The sequence below is a fragment of the Aedes aegypti genome, chromosome 3 (genome assembly GCF_002204515.2).
Source record: "Aedes aegypti strain LVP_AGWG chromosome 3, AaegL5.0 Primary Assembly, whole genome shotgun sequence".
NCBI classification, from domain to species: Eukaryota; Metazoa; Arthropoda; class Insecta; order Diptera; family Culicidae; genus Aedes; species Aedes aegypti.
In genome coordinates this window covers 137,412,556-137,435,179 of record NC_035109.1, presented here as the reverse complement: position 1 = coordinate 137,435,179, position 22,624 = coordinate 137,412,556, and the positions used below count along the sequence as shown (strand labels likewise).

The 22,624-nt window shown below is 36.7% G+C and overlaps 1 protein-coding gene across 1 annotated transcript in view; it reads right to left on the bottom strand.

The window, feature by feature from the left end:
* Positions 1–1,996: 1,996 nt before the first annotated feature.
* Positions 1,997–22,624, bottom strand: part of LOC110678711 (E3 ubiquitin-protein ligase TRIM37-like) — a 33,690-nt gene continuing 13,062 nt past the window's right edge. Inside the window, exons 2-3 of the mRNA XM_021851929.1 lie at positions 2,317–2,748; positions 1,997–2,258 (exon numbers count right to left, since the gene is read on the bottom strand). Of these exons, the coding sequence (XP_021707621.1) occupies positions 2,222–2,258; positions 2,317–2,748 (469 nt within the window). The 3' untranslated portion in view covers positions 1,997–2,221. The remainder of the gene's footprint in view (positions 2,259–2,316; positions 2,749–22,624) is intronic.

Here is a 22,624-nt window from a genome sequence, read left to right as displayed (position 1 = left end):
CAACTTGCCAATCGAATCGAAGCACCAACTGATTCTTCCGAATTCGAGCCCGGTAACACGCTGTTTAATCCGGGAAATGCACCACGACCTTCTTCACGTTGGACCTGCTGGACTTCTTTCTGCAATCAGACGTCGTTTTTGGTTGCTACGCGCCCGATCAACAATTCGACAGATAACTGGATCGTGTGTGAAATGCTTTCGCGCAAATCCAACCGACATTACGCAGCTCATGGGGGACCTACCAAAGCAACGTGTAACGCCGTCTCCCGCCTTCAACATCACCGGTGTGGACTATGCCGGTCCGATTTTAGTCAAGCAGGGTACTTATCGAGCCAAGGTGGTCAAAGCGTATATAGCTGTGTTCGTTTGCATGGCCACGAAAGCCATACACTTGGAACTGGTGTCCGACCTGACGACCGACGCTTTCCTTGCTGCGCTCCAACGCTTTGTGAGCCGTAGGGGAATAGTATCGGAGATGCATTCCGACAATGCAACAAATTTTCATGGCACGAATAACGAGCTACATAAGCTGTACGAGATGTTCCGAAACCAGCCCGACGTCGATCGTATCCTGCAGTTTTGCCACGTGAAGGAAATCGAGTGGCACTTCATTCCGCCAGATTCACCCGAGTTCGGCGGCTTGTGGGAGGCTGCAGTGAAGTGCACGAAGACACACCTGAAAAGAGTGATAGGCAATAAAACGTTAAATTTCGAAGAAATGTCTACGATACTTTGCGAAATTGAAGCAATTCTCAACTCGAGGCCGCTTTTCGCAATATCGGGAGATCCAGCTGATCCCGAAGTAATTACTCCAGCTCATTTCCTGATAGGACGTCCTATGACTGCGATACCCGAGCCATCATACCAGGACCTCAATATCGGCCGGCTTGACCGCTGGCAGCATCTTCAACTGCTTCGAGAGCAGTTTTGGAGGGCCTGGTCCCGTGATTATTTGAGCAGCCTGCAACCCAGGAAGAAAAACTGGAACACCTCCGCCAACGTTCGACCAGGCATGATCGTCCTGCTTAAGGACAAGAATCGACCACCTCTACAGTGGAAGCTCGGCCGCATCACATCTGTTCATCCCGGTCACGATGATCTGGTCAGAGTTGTGGAAGTTTTCAGCGAAGGTAAAACTTTTACGCGATCGATTTCCAAGCTGTCAATCTTGTCTATCGAGGAAAACCAAGGCCAACCTGATCAGCGGGAGAAAGTTGAACCGCGACGCTTCAACCCGGGGGATGATGTTCCAAACAAAAAGCGTTCAGTGTAGCAGCGCCGACTCGCATCGCCCAATGCTGAACGCAACGATGTGCGTTTGGAAAGGAAGGAGAGAAACGCGCGAAAACGAATAGAACGGAAGAAGGAAAGCGAGGGAAAAGCGAATGCGAACGCCATTATTAGTTCACCCGCCTACCGAACAGGAAGCATCGCGACGCGTTCGAACAAGTTTTTTCAATAAAGTTAAGTTTAATTGATTAATTCCGACTCCGATTTATTTCCAACCGCGATCCGAAAGGAAACCCGAAATTCCGCCCGATAAGAACCGTACTCTGGAAGTCCCGAAAATACAGTCCACCGAAACACGATTTTTTCCCGACCGAACAGGGTCCATAATAGGCATTTCCAGGTGGGTCCATAATAGGCACGCCGGCAGCAAGCCGGATTACATGGGAATCAAATGGAGGGTCCATAATAGGAAACGTCAAATTTGTAAACATTCCTATTATGGACTCCGGGAGGGTCCATAATAGGCATTCGGACAACAAATGTATATTTCGCTGGAAAAATCGAATGATTTTGTATGTTTCATAGGCGTACTATGAAGTAAAGACATTGAATTTGTTGTTAGACTCCACAAAACGTATATCCGTCTGAGATATCGTTGCGGAAGAGCGTCGAGAATGAATTTCAGCTACTAAGGGGTCCATTACTAGCATTGAAACCCTATGTTTGCAGATTACCCCCTTGTAAAAAAAAAATAAAACACACACACTCGAAGGGTTGAACAGTTTTATTCGTACAGCAACTTGTTCATTGTTGAGTTCAAATTATGCAATGCATATAAGAAACAAATAGATATGATCACTTTCTCTTAAATCTCTTAAAACTCTAAATCCAACATTCATGGTGAATGTTTTAACAACGTCTTCATGTTGCAATAAGAAAGAACAGCAGATGTTCGAGATACAGCGCAAAAATGAAAAGTTATGCGGTTGCTTTATTCATTCGGTAAGATTTCTTGTAGAGAGCACTCGCTGAAAGAAGCTTAATGTCATTAATCGTTCCCAACAAATTACAGACGGCTAAACTTACTCATCGTATTCTTCCAAAGCCATTTTTTCCAACAGATGTTTCAGCAATTGCTTCTCAATCAGAGCATTGGCAGGACGAATACCAATGCAAATTATGAGATCCCCATCATTGCTGCAGTAACCATGATCCACGATACGAGTCACTTCTTCCACATCGAAAATCGAACCGTTAGCCTTATCCAGTTGGAATACTTTACGAATCGATTGTGAGTAATCCGGATGGTCGATGATGACTACCAGCTCATGGATAAATTGAAATATTTCCTCATCGTTAGGAATTGGTTCGATCTGCAGCATATTAGCTTTTGTTACATGACAATCCCATTGAACTTCATATGTTGTCTCCAACGAAAAACTGACACGTTTGTCGATTTCAGCTTCGGAGAATCCTTCGTAAATCATTTCCTCCAGCTGATATGGGGAGATCAATTCGCTGTAACAAAAATAATAAAATTAGGGTATACCTTATATTACGGAGGAACTATTTCATTTTCATTTTGCAGCGTTTGGTGGGGCAATGAGAGCGCAAGTCAGTCCAAAGCCGGGGAAAGGGATTGGTAATGGCCGTAAAAATCTATGCGGACCGCTTGAACACCATCGGAAAGGATAAGAAGGGTTGGGGAAGGGTATAGGGAATTGGAGAAGACTTGACACAGTAATGCGATTAATGCTGCAAAACGAAAATGTGCTGAAAGCAATTTAATTTGAGTTTTGAAGTATGATTTGACTTATTAAAATTCCAAATAGACCGGCCATTGTACAAGTAAGAAAGAGTAAGCTGATCGCTTTCTATAAATTTTATAAACATCAAAATAATAACAATATGAGAGTGATGCTAAGGGCTGCTGATGGCACGATGCGACGCTTTAGGAGATTTTGATACTGATTGAACATTACTATGAAGAGCGCAATTTAATCGATGGTGATAACTTTACAAACTTTCAGAGGCGTCGCGTCCACATGTGCAACATGTGCACTGCCCTTGTGGTAACTACAGTTGGTAACTTGTTCATCCTAACCACCTACAATATGTACTGCCTTTGAAGTACAATTTTAAAATTCTCCTAATAATATTGAATTTAGCCCATTTCGTTATCTCTATTATTGATAGCTTGCAACGCAATTTTCATCTGGCAAAATATATGTTGATGAATTTTTGCTATGCAAATTAAATGCAAATTCAAAGAAAATTCACAGACATCCAGAAGATTTCATGAATATTTTCCAGAATAATTACGATGTCCTGAAGAACTCCAGAAAGATTTACGGAATAATTTCAAATGGAATTTCCGGAACCATTTAAAAGTAACTTTCAAAAGATGCTCAGAAAAAGAAATCAGTAATCAAAGAATCTCATAGGTATTTTTATAAAGTTCCAGTGGCTGTCCGGTAGTTTTCATGATGGATTTCCATTTGATTGAACTCAAAAGGGATTTTCAGAAGTTTCCACCAAGGATTTAAGAAATTTCCAAGGCAAATCACTGATAAATCATGAAAAAAACAAAAACACTTCTTTATGAATTTACAGAAGAATCACCGTTTTTTTCTCAAAGAATCTTAGAAAAAAATCTAAGGAATCACGAAGGAATTTTCGGAAAAATTCTGGATATACAAAATTATCTCAGGCAGAAACAATAAATCAAAAAAATCAATAACAATAAATGTGGAAGTATATTTGAAGGATTTCTTTGAAGCTAGGTATGCTGTTCCGCACAAGAAAAGTAAAAATTTCTTCTCAAGAAATGGTCAAGAAATTTCCTACAGTGAGCTCTATTTGAAATGACATTTCTTTTCAACTGCGTACTGTGATCAAAGAAAAATGCTTTTCTTGACCATTTTTTGCAAGAAATTTCCCACGCATCGAGATAGGCGATTACTTTTCTGTTGAAGTGCATACTTCGCTTAAGAATATATGGAGGATTTCCAAACATTTTCAGAGGAATTTTCGGATGATTTCCATAAATAAAGATTTAAAAAAATCCAACATCTTTTCGAAAGTATTCCACAGGATTTTCTAAAGTATTCCTCAGGGATTTCTGGGAGAATTCCATTGGGATTGGGAAAACAATTATAGAAGAGCGTGTCTAAAATAAGTATGAACTGCGCAGAATGCATCAGACCGATTTACCATTGCTGCGCACTTCTAAAAGCATTTCATTTTTATTGTTTGCAATATTTTTTCACGCAACGTTTGATAATAGTAGAACGACAATAATCATCAGTTGATTTTCCCCTACAGATTTGTTTTCAATCACAATTGTTATTTCTTTCCGTGCACGCGCTCGGGAAATGAATCTGGCCATGGTGCAACAACCGCGCTACATTCGATGAATCCTATGCGACAAAAATTGTCGGCGCTATCCGTCAAATTCACTCACCAAAGCCATTTTGGTGGATTTACCATAGTCCAGTTGTTAATTACACCTATCGTTTGTCTGGTGAGTTGCACGCTTACTGTCAATGATGATGTCACGCTACACGATAAGTGTTCATCTGCAACAACCAGACAGCTCACCAATCCACCGCGAGGTGGATCGTGCTGAGTTGTTGAGTTGAAGGAGAGCGAAAGAAGGAAGGCACAAAAGTCTGTTTGACAGCTCTGCAGAAAGCGCGTGCGCACGGAAAGAGCGCGTGCGCACGGAAAGAGCGCCAGTTCGGCTCGATTTGCAATGATCGGTTATTATTATTATTTTTTCGCTATTGGATATTCTATGGTTTGGTTGATCGATGTTAAAGTTTGTTTTAAAAGCAGCTCCACTTATTTTGAAACATATTGCCGTGTACAATAGTAGACAACACAACTAATTTAATTAAAATAATTTAAAGTTATAATTAGCAATGCTTGTTGTTGGTTCTTGTGGAAGGATCAACATGTTCGGCTTAACGAATCTTATTTTAAATATCGAATAACACCACATGCAATTGAACAAAAAGGATGTGATTACAATAGACTTTTGATATTTTCAATTCTGAACCACCGCAAAAAAAAAAAAAAATGGGAATCAAAATTCTCCTGAGAGGGATGATGTGGGGGAGGCTCATTCTAATTAATATTGTCGTTCAATTATGGGGATAAATTAAAATTGTTATTGTTCTTTACATACTTATTTATTATAATTACCTGTAAATATTGATACAGCACAATTCAAGTATTTAAATATCAAATAGCAAACATAGATATGGTCGGTGTTCAGACAGACTGAACCAAGTGTTTTTTTCAATCGAGTAAGAAAAATGTACCCCAAACATGTGAAACATCAAAATATTATAGATATTTACTGTAATAATGGAACTTATCTATTTGATGATACATTTGTATCAAAATAACATGGAAGATTTAAAATTGATGGAGTTCTTTACGTATCCTTAGAGCTCCAAAATTCATCTAGTCTGGTCTGTCTAAACACCGACCATATGATTCTCAAAAACTCACGAGAATGGTATTTTACTCTTTGAACTGTTATTTAATTTGGATGTGTTTAAAAGATTTATAAATTTAAAAATGTACGACTCTACTAGAAATTCTTCGAGAATTCCTCCGAAAATAACTCTAGATTTTTATCCGGAAATACTTCTGGTATTCTTATGAGAATGCCTCTGGTATTCTTCCAAAAATGACTTGAGATGCTTTCGGAAATCTTTCTGAAATTCTTCAAGAAATTCCACTGAGATTTTTACGCCAATATCTTTGAAATACTCCTGGGACTCTTACAAAAATCCTGTTGGAGTTTTTTTTCGGATATCTTTCTATTCTAAATTTTTCAATAAATTTTGCTGGGATTGTGCTGTAAAACCTGCTAAGATTCATCCAAAAATACGACTGTCATTCTTCCGGATATCATTCAAGAATTCCACCGGAAGTTTTCGTGAGATTCAACCGTAAATCGTTCTGGTATTTTTCAGAAATTCCATTGAGATTCTTAAAAATATCCTTCTGAAAAATTTTCTGAGAATTGTTTTGGGATTATAGAAGGATTTCCAGAAGAATTCCAAGGCGATTCACAGAAACATCACTTCTGTATGAAGGATTATCGTTAATATCTGAAATAATCCCATGAGAATTCTAAATCCAAATTACAGTGATATTCAAAAGAATCCCAGAAGTTATTTCGCCAGAATCCCTGAAAGATTTAAAGGATATTCACAGACATCCAGAAGATTTCATGAATATTTTCCAGAATAATTCCGATGTCCAGATGAACTGCAGAAAGATTCATGGAATAATTTCAAACGGGATTTTCGGAATCATTTGAAAGTAACTTTTAGAAGATCCTCAGAAAAAGAAATCAGTAATCAAAGTAATCGAAAAAATCTCATTATTTCAAGCAATGCTCGTTGGTTCATGTCGAAGGATCAACATGTTCGGCTTAACGAATCTTATTTTAAATATTGAATGACACCACATACAATTAAACTAGTATGTGATTACAATTCTGAATCACCGCAAAAAAAATATTTAGAATCACAATCCTTCTGAGAGGGATGATGTGGTGGATGCACATTCTAATTAAAATTGTCGTTCAATTATGGCGATTAAAATTGTTATTGTTCCATAAATACTTGTTTATTATAATTACTTGTAAATATTGATACAGCATATAAAAAGACATTGGTCCAGAAATTACTCCAGAATTCTATGGAATTTCCCTCCTGGGATTCTTCCTTAAATCACTTATGAATCCTTCAAAACCTCTCTGGGATTGTTCTGGAAATCTAAAGATTATTTCTGATTTTTCTCTAAGTTCTTCTGGAAATCACATAATACTTACAGATATCACTTTTGAACTCATCTAAAAAACATCGTTAGCATTCCGGTACTATATCTGAGATTCTTTCGGATATCCTTTGTGATTCTTCTGGACATCTTATTGGAATATTTGCATAAATCTGTATGTGAGTTTGCGTTTATCTCCTTAAGGATTACTTTTGAAATCCTGGAAATCAAATTCGAATCGAAATTCTCGAAGATTCTTTCGGAAATTCAATGGAAGATTCTAACAAAAATCCTGATGCAATTCTTCTGGATATTTTTAGAGGATTTTGCCAAAAAATGTACTACGACTCTACTACAAATTCGTCGAAAATTCCTCCGAAAATAACTCTGGCCTTTTTCCGGAAATACTTCTGGGATTATTATGAGAATACCTCTGGTATTCTTCCGGAAATCACCTGAGATGCTTTCGGAATCCCTTTAGAATACTTTCGAGGATGCTTCCGAAAATCTTTCTGAAATTATTCTAGAAATGCCACTGAGATTTTTACGTCCATATTCTTGAAATTTGTCTGGGACTCTTCCAAAAATCCTGTAGGAAATCTTCCAGATATCTTTCTAGCATTCTTTCGGGAAGTCTTCTGGGATACTTTCGAAAATCTTTCTGAGGATCCTTCAAATCCTTCTGTTGAGGATTCTTGCAGAAATTCTTCCCGAATTACCTCTAGACTCTGGGAGTTTCCTGAATTTTTCAAGAAAACTGTTATTATTTCGACTATCTCTCTAGGAGTCTTTCGGAAATTCTTCTACAATACCCCCAGATTTCTTTCTGTTATCCTGCTGGAGGACTTCAAAACATCTTTCAAAGATTCTTCCAGAAATTTTACTGGAATTTTTCAAGAAATTCTGCTGGGATTCTTCCGTAAAACCTGCCGAAATTCATCCGGAAATACGACTGGAGTTCTGCTTGAATGATAAGCATTCAAGAATTCCACCGGAAATTTTTGTGGGATTCAACCGTAAATTGTCCTGGTATTTTGTTTAAATACATTGAGATTCTTAGGGAAAAATATACAGGATTCTTAAAAATATCCTTCTGAAAATTCTTCTGGAAATTGCTTTGGAATTAAAGGAGGATTTCCGGAAGAATCCCAGGTCGATTTACAGAATGTGGTTCTTCTCACTAAATCACTAAAATATTATCAAGGAGATTTCTAAAGGAATTATTTTAAGGATTCTCGTAAATTCCTGAAACAATCTCAGGAGAATTTCGAATGGATTTTGAATGTTTTTTTACAGTGATATCCAAAAGAATCCCAGAAGTTATTTCGCAAGAACCTCTGAAGATTCAATGAAAAGTCACAGACATCCAGACGATTTCATGAATATTTTCCAGAATAATTACGATGTCCAGAAGAGCTCCAGAAAGATTTACGGAATAATTTCAAATGGAATTTCCAGAACCATTTAAAAGTCACTTTCAAAAGATGCTCAGAAAAAGAAATCTGTAAAGAATCTCATAGGTATTTTTTTAAAGTCCCAGTGACTGTCCGGTAGTTTTCTTGGAGGATTTCCATTTGAAGTCAAGAGGGATTTTCAGAAAATTCTGCCAAGGATTTAAGAAAATTTTCAAGGAAAATCAATGATTAATCACGAAAAAAATCAAAAACACTTCCTTATGAATTTCCAGAAGAATCACAGAGTTTTTTTTTCTCAAAAAATCTTAGAAAAAAATTCTAAAGAATCACGAAGGAATTTTCGGAATAATTCTGGATATACAAAATTATCTCAGGCAGAAACAATAAAATCAATAGCAATAAATCTGTAAGAATATAAGAAGGATTTCTGTAAGAATATAAGGAGGATTTACAAACAATTACAGAGGAATTTTCGGATGATTTCCATAAATAAAGATTTAAAAAAATCCCCGTTATCTGGAAGATTCTTAGCAGGATTTTCGGAAGTATTCCACAGGGATTTCTGGGAGAATTCCATTGGGATTTACAAAAGAATTCCAGAGGAATTTCCGAAAGAATCCCAAGAATTTGCACGGAAGAAAGTGAAGTGAAATAATAGATTTTTTTGATTATAGTCTCAGGCATCTTTCCGAGAGTATTCTAGAATAATAGGTATAATCTAAGACATTTTTCGGAAAGAATCTCAAAGGGATTTTGAAGAACTTTCAAAGAGTTTCACGGAAGAAATACTGAAGAATTACGAGGAAAATATCAGAATTTAAATAATTATTTCGATTGGATTTCCAGAAGAAATCCCGAGAAATTTTGTGAGAATTTTTAAAATAGATTCCATTACACTGGAAAGCAATCATTAAATCATTTTCGGCAGCATTCCAGAATTTTACGGCAGAATTCCAGAATTTTACAGCAGAATCCTGAAAGATAGTCCAATAGGAAGTCCCAATGAGCTTATTGGAAAAATCAGAGCGATCAAAGAAATAACTACATATAATAATTTCAGAAGGGTTTCTGAAAGAATCTCATTGAATTTTCAAGATGTCCTCTAGCAACACAACTAATATATACTAATATTTACAACTCAATACTTAATTATAAATTGGTTAAGGTGATTATAGAACAAAGCCACCCCTCAAATTTTCAAAAGCACAAGACTTGAGAACCAAACAGCTCTCACCGTTGAAAATTTATCCCATTAGTCACCACCAGCAAGCAAGCAGATTGATTGGTTTTCAACGCAAACTGTTGTCAGATTCTCCAGTCTTGTGCCCTTGTTTGGCTTCGTTTTATAATCACCTTAAGCTGAGTGTACGCCATCCAGTTTGGGGGCGGATTGACGGTATCGAAGTGGATTAAAAACAATTATAGGAGAACGTGTGGAAAATACATATGAACTGCGCAGAATACATCAGACAGATTTAGCATTGCTGCGCACTTCTAAAAGCATTTTATTTTTATTAAAATGTTTGATAATAGTAGAACGACAATGATCATCAGTTGATTTTCCGCTACTATTTTTTTTTAAATCACAATTGTTATTTCTTTCCGTGCACGCGCTCGGGAAATGAATCTGGCCATGGTGCAACAACCGCGCTACATTCGATGAATCCTATGCGACAAAAATTGTCGGCGCTATCCGTCAAATTCGCTCACCAAAGCTATTTTGGTGACTTTAACATCACAGCTCATCACAGCTATATGGCAGTTGTTAATTACACCTATCGTTTGTCTGGTGAGTTGCAAGCTTAGTGTCAATGATGATGTCGCGCTACACGATAGGGGCTCCTGGGGTAATATGCACTGCCGAGGCAAAACGCACCCTGTCAGTTTCTCTGAAATAAACGAGTTTTGAGAGAAAAACACTATGCGGATCGATGAAACTTTGCAAATTGTTGACACCCTGAGAATCTGATACATTTTGGAAAACTTAACAAGGAGATAGAGCAATAAATTCGAAAAGCACGATTTTGATGTAACTTTCCAGATTATTTCACTTGTTGTTTTGAGAGCGATGAATGGAGAATTTTTACAACCTTTTACCATAAAACAGATGATAAGAGACTGGGTAAGTTGTTGATTACATGATTTGGCGAAATAACACAACGATTTCTATTTTACATAACATTTTCTGTTAAGCGCCCGGTTGGGGCAACATGCACTCCATCGGTTGGGGCAGAACGATCCAGTCCAAAATAAACTACAATCACGAAAGTTAGGTTATTTGAAGTCTTTACCAACGTATTCATACACAATTATATCATCTTATACACGAAAACTATCAAAAACTCGTGTTGTTACGATAAATAAAATTACGTTTAAAACACGATGGTGCATCTTGCCTCATTGTTGTGGTGCATCATGCCCCTTTGTTTAGGTGCGTCTTGCCCATAAAGCGGTGTCTTGTTGTTGTGCGTTCTGCCCCATAAAGCGGTGCATCGTGCCCCACATAAATCCTAATCCACGCAAAAGTGGCGTTTGAAAAATGTTAAATTTCCCAACAATCTAAATTAATTATGATGAAAATTCGCTCAACACCATGTAGGGTGAACCCAAACCAACTAGATTCGTGTATTAAAACACTACATACATGTTGTTTAGTGTTCATTTCGGCACATTTTCCTTAAGTGGTGCATATTACCCCAGGAACCCCTAAGTGTTCATCTGCAACAACCAGACAGCTCACCAATCCACCCCGAGGTGGATCGTGCTGAGTTGTTGAGTTGAAGGAGAGCGAAAGAAGGAAGGCACAAAAGTCTGTTTGACAGCTCTGCAGAAAGCGCGTGCGCACGGAAAGAGCGCCAGTTCGGATCGATTTGCAATGATCGGTTATTATTATTATTATTTTTCCGCTATGAGCATATGCATGCCATAAAACGTTTGACCTTTACTGTGCGCCTTGTTTTCAAATTGCCCGTGAGATAGAGCGAGACAGCACCAACACACGGCGCACAGTAAAAGTCAAAAGAACAAAAGATGTTAAAGTTTGTTTTAAAAGCAGCTCCACTTATTTTGAAACATGTTGCCGTATACAATAGTAGACAACACTACTAAATTTAATTAAAATAATTTGAAATTATAATTAGTACATAAACAAAAGGGGAAGAACGTTTAGGCTGGTTGTGCATTACGATAAAATCTCTTAACATAAGCAATGCTCGTTGTTGGTTCTTGTGGAAGGATCAACATGTTCGGCTTAACGAATCTTATTTTAAATATCAAATAACACCACATGCAATTGAACAAGAAGGATGTGATTACAATAGACTTTTGATATTTTCAATTCTGAACCACCGCAAAAAAAAATTGTGAATCAAAATTCTCCTGAGAGGGATGATGTGGTGGAGACTCATTCTAATTATTATTGTCGTTCAATTATGGGGATACATTAAAATTGTCATTGTTCTATACATACTTATTTATTATAATTACCTGTAAATATTGATACACCACAATTCAAATATTTAAATATCAAATAGCAAACATAGATATGGTCGGTGTTCAGACAGACTGATCCAGTGTTTTTTTCAATCGAATAAGAAAAATGTACCCCAAACATGTGAAACATCAAAATATTATAGATATTTACTGTAATAATTAAACTTATCTATTTGATGATACATTTGTATCAAAATAACATGGAAGATTTAAAATTGATGGAGTTCTTTACGTATCCTTAGAGCTCCAAAATTCATCTAGTCTGGTCTGTCTAAACACCGACCATATGATCCTCAAAAACTCATGAGAATGGTATTTTACTCTTTGAACTGTTATTTAATTTGGATGTGCTTAAAAGATTTATAAATTAAATCTATTATTGATGTTACGAGCTGTGTCTGCAGTGAAACTTAATGCTACACAAGAAATATACTTGAATCAAAGTATTTTTATATATAAATCATATGAAAAAAATTGTTCCAGAAATTACTCTAGAATTCTTTGGGAGCGTCTCCCGGGATTCTTCCTTAAATCACTCATGAATTCTTCAAATCCTCCCTGGGATTGTTCTGAAAATCTTGAGATTATTTCTGATTTTTCTTCCAGATATCGCTTTGGGATTCATCCAAAAAAAACGTTACCATTCCGGTATTACTTCTGAGATTCTTTCGGATATCCCATTACGATTCTTCTGGACATCTTTTTGGATTTTTTTGCAGAACGCTATATGTGATTTTGCGTGTATCTCCTTAAGGATTACTTTTGAAATCCAGGAAATTAAATTCTTTGAAATTCTTGAAAATTGTTTTCGAAATACTATGGAAGATTTTACCAAAAATCCTGATGCAATTCATTTGGATATTTAAAGAGGATTTTATCAAAAAATGTAGACTTTACAAGTAATTCTTCGAAAATTCCTCCGAAAATAACTCTAGATTTTTTTCCGGAAATACTTCTGGTATTCTTATGAGAATGCCTCTGGTATTCTTCCGGAAATGACCTGAGATGCTTTCAGAAATCTTTCTTAAATTCTTCAAGAAATTCCACTGAGATTTTTACGCCAATATCTTTGAAATAATTCTGGGACTCTTTCGAAAATCTTGTTGGAGATTTTTATCGGATATCTTTCTATTCTTAACTGTTCAATAAATTTTGCTGGGATTGTGCTGTAAAACCTGCTAAGATTCATCCAAAAATACGACTTCATTCTTCCGAATATCATTCAAGAATTCTACCGGAAGTTTTCGTGAGATTCAACCGTAAATCGTTCTGGTATTTTTCAGAAATTCCATTGAGATTATTAAAAATATCCTTCTGAAAAATTTTCTGAGAATTGCTTTGGGATTATAGAAGGATTTCCAGAAGAATTCCAAGGCGATTTACAGAAGCATCACTTTTGTATGAAGGATTTTCGTTAATATCTGAAACAATCCCATGAGAATTCTAAATCCAAATTACAGTGATTCAAAAGAATCCCAGAAGTTATTTCGCCAGAATCCCTGAAAGATTTAAAGGAAATTCACAGACATCCAGAAGATTTCATGAATATTTTCCAGAATAATTCCGATATCCAGATGAACTGCAGAAAGATTCACGGAATAATTTCAAACGGAATTTTCGGAACCATTTGAAAGTAACTTTTAGAAGATTCTCAGAAAAAGAAATCAGTAATCAAAGTAATCGAAAAAATCTCATTATTTCAAGCAATGCTCGTTGGTTCATGTCGAAGGATCAACATGTTCGGCTTAATGAATCTTATTTTAAATATTGAATGACACCACATACAATTAAACTAGTATGTGATTACAATTCTGAATCACCGCAAAAAAAAAATTGAGAATCACAATCCTTCTGAGAGGGATGATGTGTGGGGCACATTCTAATTAAAATTGTCGTTCAATTATGGCGATAAATTAAAATTGTTACTGTTCCATAAATACTTATTTATTATAATTAAGATTCTAACAAAAATCCTGATGCAATTCTTCTGGATATTTTTAGAGGATTTTGCCAAAAAATGTACTACGAGTCTACTACAAATTCGTCAAGAATTCCTACGAAAATAACTCTGGCCTTTTTCCGGAAATACTTCTGGGATTATTATGAGAATACCTCTGGCATTCTTCCGGAAATCACCTGAGATGCTTTCGGAATCCCTTTAGAATACTTTCGAGGATGCTTCCGACAATCTTTCTGAAATTATTCTAGAAATGCCACTAAGATTTTTACGTCCATATTGTTGAAATTTGTCTGGGACTCTTCCAAAACTCCTGTAGGAAATCTTCCAGATATCTTTCTAGCATTCTTTCGGGAAGCCTTCTGGGATTCTTTCGAAAATCTTTCTGAGGATCCTTCAAATCCTTCTGTTAAGATTCTTGCAGAAATTCTTCCCGAATTACCTCTAGAATCTGGGAGTATCCTGAATTTGTCAAGAAAACTGTTATTCTTTCGACTATCTCTCTAGGATTCTTTCGAAAATTCTTCTAAAATACCCCCAGATTTCTTTCTGTTATCCTGCTGGAGGACTTCAAAACATCTTTCAAAGATTCTTCCAGAAATTTTGCTGGAATTTTTCAAGAAATTCTGATGGGATTCTTCCGTAAAACCTGCCGAAATTCATCCGGAAATATGACTGGAATTCTGCTTGAAGGATAAGCATTCAAGAATTTCACCGGAAGTTTTTGTGGGATTCAACCGTAAATTGTTCTGGTATTTTGTTTAATTACATTGAGATTCTTAGGGAAAAATATACAGGATTCTTAAAAATATCCTTCTGAAAATTCTTCTGGAAATTGCTTTGGAATTAAAGGAGGATTTCCGGAAGAATCCCAGGTCGATTTACAGAAGAACCATAGAGAAATCACTAAAATATTATCAGGGAGATTTCTAAAGGAATTATTTTAAGGATTCTCGTAAATTTCTGAAACAATCTCAGGAGAATTTCGAATGGATTTTGAATGTTTTTACAGTGATATCCAAATGAATCCCAGAAGTTATTTCGCAAGAATCCCTGAAGATTCAAAGAAAAGTCACAGACATCCAGACGATTTCATGATAATTTTCCAGAATAATTACGATGTCTAGAAAAGCTCCAGAAAGATTTACGGAATAATTTCAAATTGAATTTCCAGAACCATTTAAAAGTCACTTTAAACAGATGCTCAGAAAAAGAAATCAGTAATCAAAGAATCTCATAGGTATTTTTTTAAAGTCCCGGTGGCTATCCGGTAGTTTTCTTGGAGGATTTCCATTTGAACTCAAGAGGGATTTTCAGAAAATTCCGCCAAGGATTTAAGAAAATTTTCAAGGAAAACCAGTGATAAATCGCGAAAAAAAATCAAAAACACTTCCTTATGAATTTCCAGAAGAATCAGAGTTTTTTTTTCTCATAGAATCTTAGAAACAAAAATCTCAGGCAGAAACAATGAAATCAATAGCAATAAATCTGTAATAATATAAGAAGGATTTCTGTAAGAATATAAGGAGGATTTCCAAACAATTACAGAGGAATTTTCGGATGATTTCCATAAATGAAGATTTAAAAAATATCCCCGTCATCTGGAAGCCTCTTAGCAGGATTTTCGGAAGTATTCCACAGGGATTTCTGGGAGAATTCCATTGGGATTTACAAAAGAATTCCAGAGGAATTTCCGAAAGAATCCCAAGAATTTGCACGGAAGAAAGTGAAGTGAAATAATAGATTTTTTTAATTATAGTCTCAGGCGTCTCTCCGAGAGTATTCCAGAATAATAGGTATAATCCCAAGACATTTTTCGGAAAGAATCTCAAAGGGATTTTTGAAGAACTTTCAAAGAGTTTCACGGAAGAAATACCGAAGGATTACAGGGAAAATATCAGAATTTAAATAATACAGGGTGTCTACTCATTAACAGAAATGAAATTCCCTGAGATTTCCAGGTTTTAAAAAATAATTCTAGGTTAAAGAAATTCACCAAAACATACGAATGTAGTTAAGTTAAGATGAATAAAAACTGTTTTTTTCTAATGAAAGGTATTTTCGAAAATATATTTATCTAGACAAAAAAATTAAAAACTTCGGTGATTTTTGTTGTTTACCACGATCCAATGATCTGAAAGGGCTTTTCTCATATCTTTCTCTTTAAATGGGATTCAGGTGTATGGACTTCCTTGACGTACCCACAATATTTTTCTAGAGAGCGTTCTGCATTTTTTCTTTGGGGAAATTAAAGCTGGTAGTATGATCGTATTAGAAATAATTACTTTAGACACTTCTAGTTTAAAAAACGAGGCCATACATATATTATGAATAATGAGAGATTCCTAATAGGAAGCACGAGATGAGGGTTTGATTGTTACGTTGAACAGACCTTTTTTTCTATATGTATAATTCTAAGGCCCTTTTTGGAATTTCTCATGACATCACAAGTATAGCTTGATTTAGGTACTACAGATTTCTTTCACGTATTACTCCGCAGATCTCTTCAGGAGTTTGTTTTGAAATTTTTTATGAACTTTCTAAATAATTCTTCCAAAAAATTGTTTTATACCTTCATTAATTCAATCTGGAATTTTTCTAAGGACTTCCTGCAGCATTTCTCTAGGACTTCCTTCAGCATTTCTGTTTAAAGTATCTTCAAAAACTCAAACAGTAATTCCTCCATTTTTCTTTTTGAAGAATTTTCATTGAAATCCTTATATATTTTCTAGTCATTTATCCAATTTTTAGGCAAAATTTTTAGATTGTTTTGAAAAATATAAAAATAAAAAATCTGCGTTGAATTTCGAAAGAAAGTGAGTTCTAAGTACGACTTCCTTGAATTCCTTCGAGGACCTCTGAAAGACCTCCTTAATGTTTGATGAAGTTATTTCTGAAATATAAACAAATATTATCTCAAAATAATGTTCTACAAGACGTTTTGAAGAAAATAATTAAAATATTTGACCAAATCCCTGAACCTTGAATAAAGTTTTAGAAAATCTATGAAGATTGGGAAATTTTACAGAAAAAATATCAAAGAAATGTTTGAACCGTAGCAACAATATGTTGATGATATGCTGGAGACATACCAAGAAAAACTTCTGGTGCAACTTATTGAGGAATCCTAGTTTATAATAGACATCATCGAATAATGCCAGAAGAATTTTTTGAGCAATTCCTGAGAGTAATCGAGGATGAATATTTGAAAAAATCCTTATGAAAATGCCTGGAATAAATGAATGGAATTCCTCTAAGCATCCATTGAAAAATCGCAGGTAGCATCCCTGCAGAAATATATGAAAGTATTCAAAAAGAAACCACTGGAGAAATTACTAGAAATCCTGAAGCGTTCTGAAGATCTGAGAAAAATATCAATAAGAACTTGTGGAATATTCGCTTAATATGTTTTGTAGGTTTCTCTGGAGCCTCTGGAATTTTGCTCCAGGTGTTTATTTTGTATAATAGGCGAAAAAACTGCTCATGAACGACACCCAACTGGAACTGTACTTGCCTTTACCAATTTGGCAACCTTACCATCTATTACTATTTTAAAACAATTTCCCTGAGTGTAGCCGAAATTCCCTGAGAATTCCAGGTTTTTCCAGGTTGAATAAAATTTCCTGAGAATTCCAGGTTTTCCAGGTTTTTCCAGGTAGTAGACACCCTGTAATAATTTCGATTGAATTTTCAGAAGAAATCCCGAGAAATTTTGTGAGAATCCCCGAACCCAGATTTTTAATATAGATTCCATTACACTGGAAAGCAATCATTGAATCATTTTCGGCAGAATTCCAGAATTTTACGGCAGAATTCCAGAATTTTACAGCAGAATCCTGAAAGGATTTCTATAATAACCCAAGATGGGTTTCTGGGATAGTCCAATAGGAAGTCCCAAGGAGGTTATTGGAAAAATCAGAGCGATCAAAGAAATAACTACATATAATAATTTCAGAAGGGTTTCTGCAAGAATCTCAGTGGATTTGCAAGATGTCCTCTAGCACCACAACTAATATATACTAATGTATATACAACTCAATACTTAATTCTAAATTGCGTTAAGCTGAGTGTACGCCATCCAGTTTGGGGGCGGATTGACGGTATCGAAGTGGATTAAAAACAATTATAGGAGAACGTGTGGAAAATACATATGAACTGCGCAGAATACATCAAACCGATTTACCATTGCTGCGCACTTCTAAAAGCATTTTATTTTTATTAAAACGTTTGATAATAGTAGAACGACAATGATCATCAGTTGATTTTGCGCTACTGTTCTTTTTTTTAAATTACAATTGTTATTTCTTTCCGTGCACGCGCTCGGGAAATGAATCTGGCCATGGTGCAACAACCGCGCTACATTCGATGAATCCTATGCGACGAAAATTGTCGGCGCTATCCGTCAAAATCACTCACCAAAGCCATTTTGGTGGATTTACCATCACAGCTGATGTCTGTGCCTGAGAAGCACGCCCGGTCAGAGCAAGCCGATCTGTTGCCTGCTGAGATGCGAGCCAATCGGAGAGTGAAAAGCAAATGACGTCAACTTTTCTTGAGCACCCCTATTTATAGATTTGCTTGAAATCAACGTTCTTTCTTAAAACAGTTATTAAACTTTTTGGACAGGTGTGTGGGATTCAGTAAGTGAACGACATGAGCCTTTGATGTCTTGTCCTTCGATTGAGGTGCTAATCAAGGGATTTCGTTAAACCAGCAAAAAGTTATGAGCTTTTAAAATATTTCATGCCAACGTAACGCTCTTGGTTTTGAAATTCCAATTTCAATCATTTTTGTTTTGTTTTTTTTTTGTTTTTTACAAGGGGGAAATCTGCAAACAGATCCCCTGAGAAGATAACTCAGGGAATGCGGGGATGACGCACCAACGACGACCCGCTAAAACCAGCCTATGCACTGTGCATGAGCAATTCATTTAGAATTGCTCAAGTGGTGAACAGTGCATCGACATGACCCTTGGACTCAGACCCTCATCTCCCCGGAACCACCTTACGGTATTTCTTCGGGAAGGGACCAGTGCATATAGCACAACACGTGTAGCAGAAGTAGCCTAGGCAAACTGCTTCTCCTAGCCGACTTAAACAATGTTACAAGGGACCAGCCTCGGCAGGGCTAATCCTCTGCAGCCAACTCTTGGTCGGCGCGCCATAGACGCTGCAATTCTAACATAATGTGAGTGACAGCCGTAGTTACTGCATTCCAGCACTCGGCATCCGCACACATTCTCTCTATAATATTGTCGGGGGACGTGTCCCCTCCGCATGTAGTGAGCATGCGACCTCTCACAACAATGAAACGGGGGCAATCGAACACGACATGCTCCGCTGTTTCCTCTACACCAGCACAATTGGGGCACGCAGGAGATTCTGAGTGCCCGAACCTATGCAGGTACTGTCTATAGCCACCATGTCCTGACAGAAACTGCGTCAGGTGGAAGTTCACTTCCCCATGGCTTCTACCATACCAATCTGACACATTTGGTATTAGTCGATGGGTCCATCTACCCTTAGTGGAGTTATCCCATTCCTGCTGCCAGCTTCTGAGCGTTTCCTCTTTACACGTGTCGGGGACTCCTCTGGTACCCCTTTGGTTGAAGCATTGAACATCTTCCTTGATGATGAGCCCGATGGGCGTCATCCCGGCTATGATGCACACGGCCTCTTTAGATACCGTCCGGTATGCACTTGCTACTCTTAAGCACATTATCCTGTACGTGCTTTCCAACCGCTTTAGGTTTCTGTTCGTTCTAAGCGCTTTTGACCAGATTGGTCCTCCATACCTTAGTATGGATAGCGCCACGCTTGCCAGCAGTTCACTCATGTATAGAGAAGAATGACGTAGTTCTACGTCAAAATATTTTGATAGTTATGTTTTCATTATCAGCTGGCAAGCTTTATAAAATCTTTTTGAAGACTATTTTGAAACACCTGTTTTTGTATAATCAAAATATTTGACGTTAGATTTTATTTTATTTGTTGGTATAAATAGTGTAAGTGTGCATAATTGTACATGTATAGTAATGTATGTATGTATGTGTCTTACTTACGTGGTAAAGCTAAGTATGCTGTTCAGCTCAAGTAAAGTAAAAATTTCTGCTCAAGAAATGGTCAAGAAATTTTCTACAGTGAGCTCCATTTGAATTGACATTTCTTTTCAACTGCGTACTGCGATCAAAGAAAAATGCTTTTCTTGAGCATTTCTTGCAAGAAATTTCCCACGCATCGAGATAGGCGATTACTTTTCTGTCGAAGTGCATACTTCGCTTAAAGTAGAAAATTGTATTGAAGTCACTGAAAGAATTACACATGGGGCAGGACACTAGATCCAGTATTAAAATATTAATATTGATATTGAGAATATTCACCCTCATTCTTGTTTACGGCGGATCCAACTTTCGATCGAATCCTATTCGTTCGAATCCATTGCCCATTTGATTTTGCTGGCGTAAACGAAAATGCGAAACGGTTTTCGATCGAAAGCGCATTCGAACGTAAACAAGAATAGGGGTGATTATCAAGTATGCATGGAGTTTTGCTGTTTGACTGTTGCCAAAGTTGCCAAGGCAAATTGATTATTTATATGAAAAAACAAGTTTTGTTTATTGTCAATTCGTCTCAGATCTATTTGGTCGTGATATTATGATGAGTGAATGGATCAGAATTGCCTTTTAGCCAAAATAAAAGAAAAGAAAACATATTCCTGAAGCATAATATGTGTTGGAGTAATATCAGAATCTATACCTGACAGGTCCCTGCAGACCAGGATATTCCCCATAATACCACTAATAAATTCAGTGATTAGAACATCCTCACCTCCATTCTCTATATTGAGCAAAATATATGAGAAATGCAACATAGACCACACTGTTTGTCTGGCTAGAAAGAGACTGGCAACTTGTACGGTGCATCACATTCGGTGAAGCTTCATTGCCATCAATGCCCCACATCTTTCTAAGATTTCCGGGCCATTCTGCAACTCGATTCCGATACAATTTGTTTCCTGCGGTATGTCAGACCCGCAAGACATACAATCCACGATCCCTAGCCGCTCGAACATAAGCCCCCTACATTGATTTAAATTCAAGATACTTCTGTCAGATGTCTTTAGGAAAATTGTGGCTATCTCGATGATATCATAAAAATAATATATATTAATCCGTATTAACGGATATTAATACCAATATTAATGAGTGTCTTACCCCATGGAATTACACCTTCCGCCTTTGAAATTTGTATTCTTTATGTTTCATTTTCTTTATCAAGATACGTCCATAAATTACGTCATGCAAAGTTGTGCCATAATCATCCTCCTCCCTTTTCCTTTGTATCACACTTTTTGTACGGATTTAAATTTTTATATATGAAGGTAGCCACGTTTCCTTGAAACCCCCTCCTTCCTCTTGTGTACGTGACGAAATTTATGAATGACCCCTAACTTGCAGTATTTTTTTAACATGTTTTCATTGTAATGGGTCGATTAGCATGAAAATATATGTGATAAATTTCGAAAATATTCTTATAGAGCAACCAGATATGGACGACACACTTTCAAGTTTTTTTTTTGTGATCCCCACCATAGACTTGATTTTTTTTGTGAAATGTGGTTTAATTTATGAGAATACAACTGTGAATAACAAAAATAGAGCTGAATTCCAATTGCGGGCGTTAACGGGTTAAGGCATGCGCGCAAAGTTAGGCACAATTCAGATTTTGTGCGCAATGTTAGGCACAAGGTATTGCATCACCCTTTGCATTTTTTTTATAATTGTTTTTATTCTTTTTAAATCATGTGTTCTACTGGAGGCAGTGGCGTCTCGTCCTAAGGTGCACTTGGTGCACTGCACAGTCAAAGATTTCAAACTTACACATTAAATACAGTTATTTCTCGATTATATCGCGGATCCAAAAAATTTTGGCGTGATATACCGAAGCGTGATATAATGAAAATGCATTTTCTGCCATATATTTTTTATCAAAATTTGAGCTTTATGTTGGGGAAATTGATCGAATGAAACGAAAAACAGGTAAGAGATGGGTCAAATAGGTATATGTTGGTTGTTTGAGTTTATTTTTCAATGTAAAATGCATGAACTTCATACAATTATTTTGGCGTGATAAAATTGAACAGAAAACCGTGCTAAAATCGAGAGTGATATTTTGAAGCGATATTAAAACGAACAGTGATAAAATCGAGAAACTACTGTATATATATTATAATTTTCAATACTTCCAACATTCATAATGTGTAGTTGCTTGAACATGTTATTTCTTCACCTTCAACTGGTCCATCGCCCTCAGTGAACAAACCGTTTGATTCTCCCCCCCATGGTCTTGCTCAACCAGCAAGCGAAAACAGCGAAGCAAACAAGACAAACTGCCATGCGTCTCCATCGTATTGCAGAGAATGTTCATTTCAGCCGTGCACTCTTTCTTGTGCACGAAAATAGCGTGTATGGACACAGCAGGAATTTGCATTTGTATTGACATTTCTAGAGCAACAGTGGCGTTGTATAGGTAAAATCTGGTTCACTCCAATTTGTGCACCCGAGAGAGAAATTGCCCATGACGCTCGCTTTGGTTTGCAAGAATTGAGAAAGCGCGCGCAACTGGCGTCACGGCGTCTGCTGTTGGAAGAGAAAGCGTCAACGCCATACATGCTTTGTGTGTATGTATGTTGCATGGAGCTTCCAGGTGTCGCGCGATAGTAGGCGCAATAT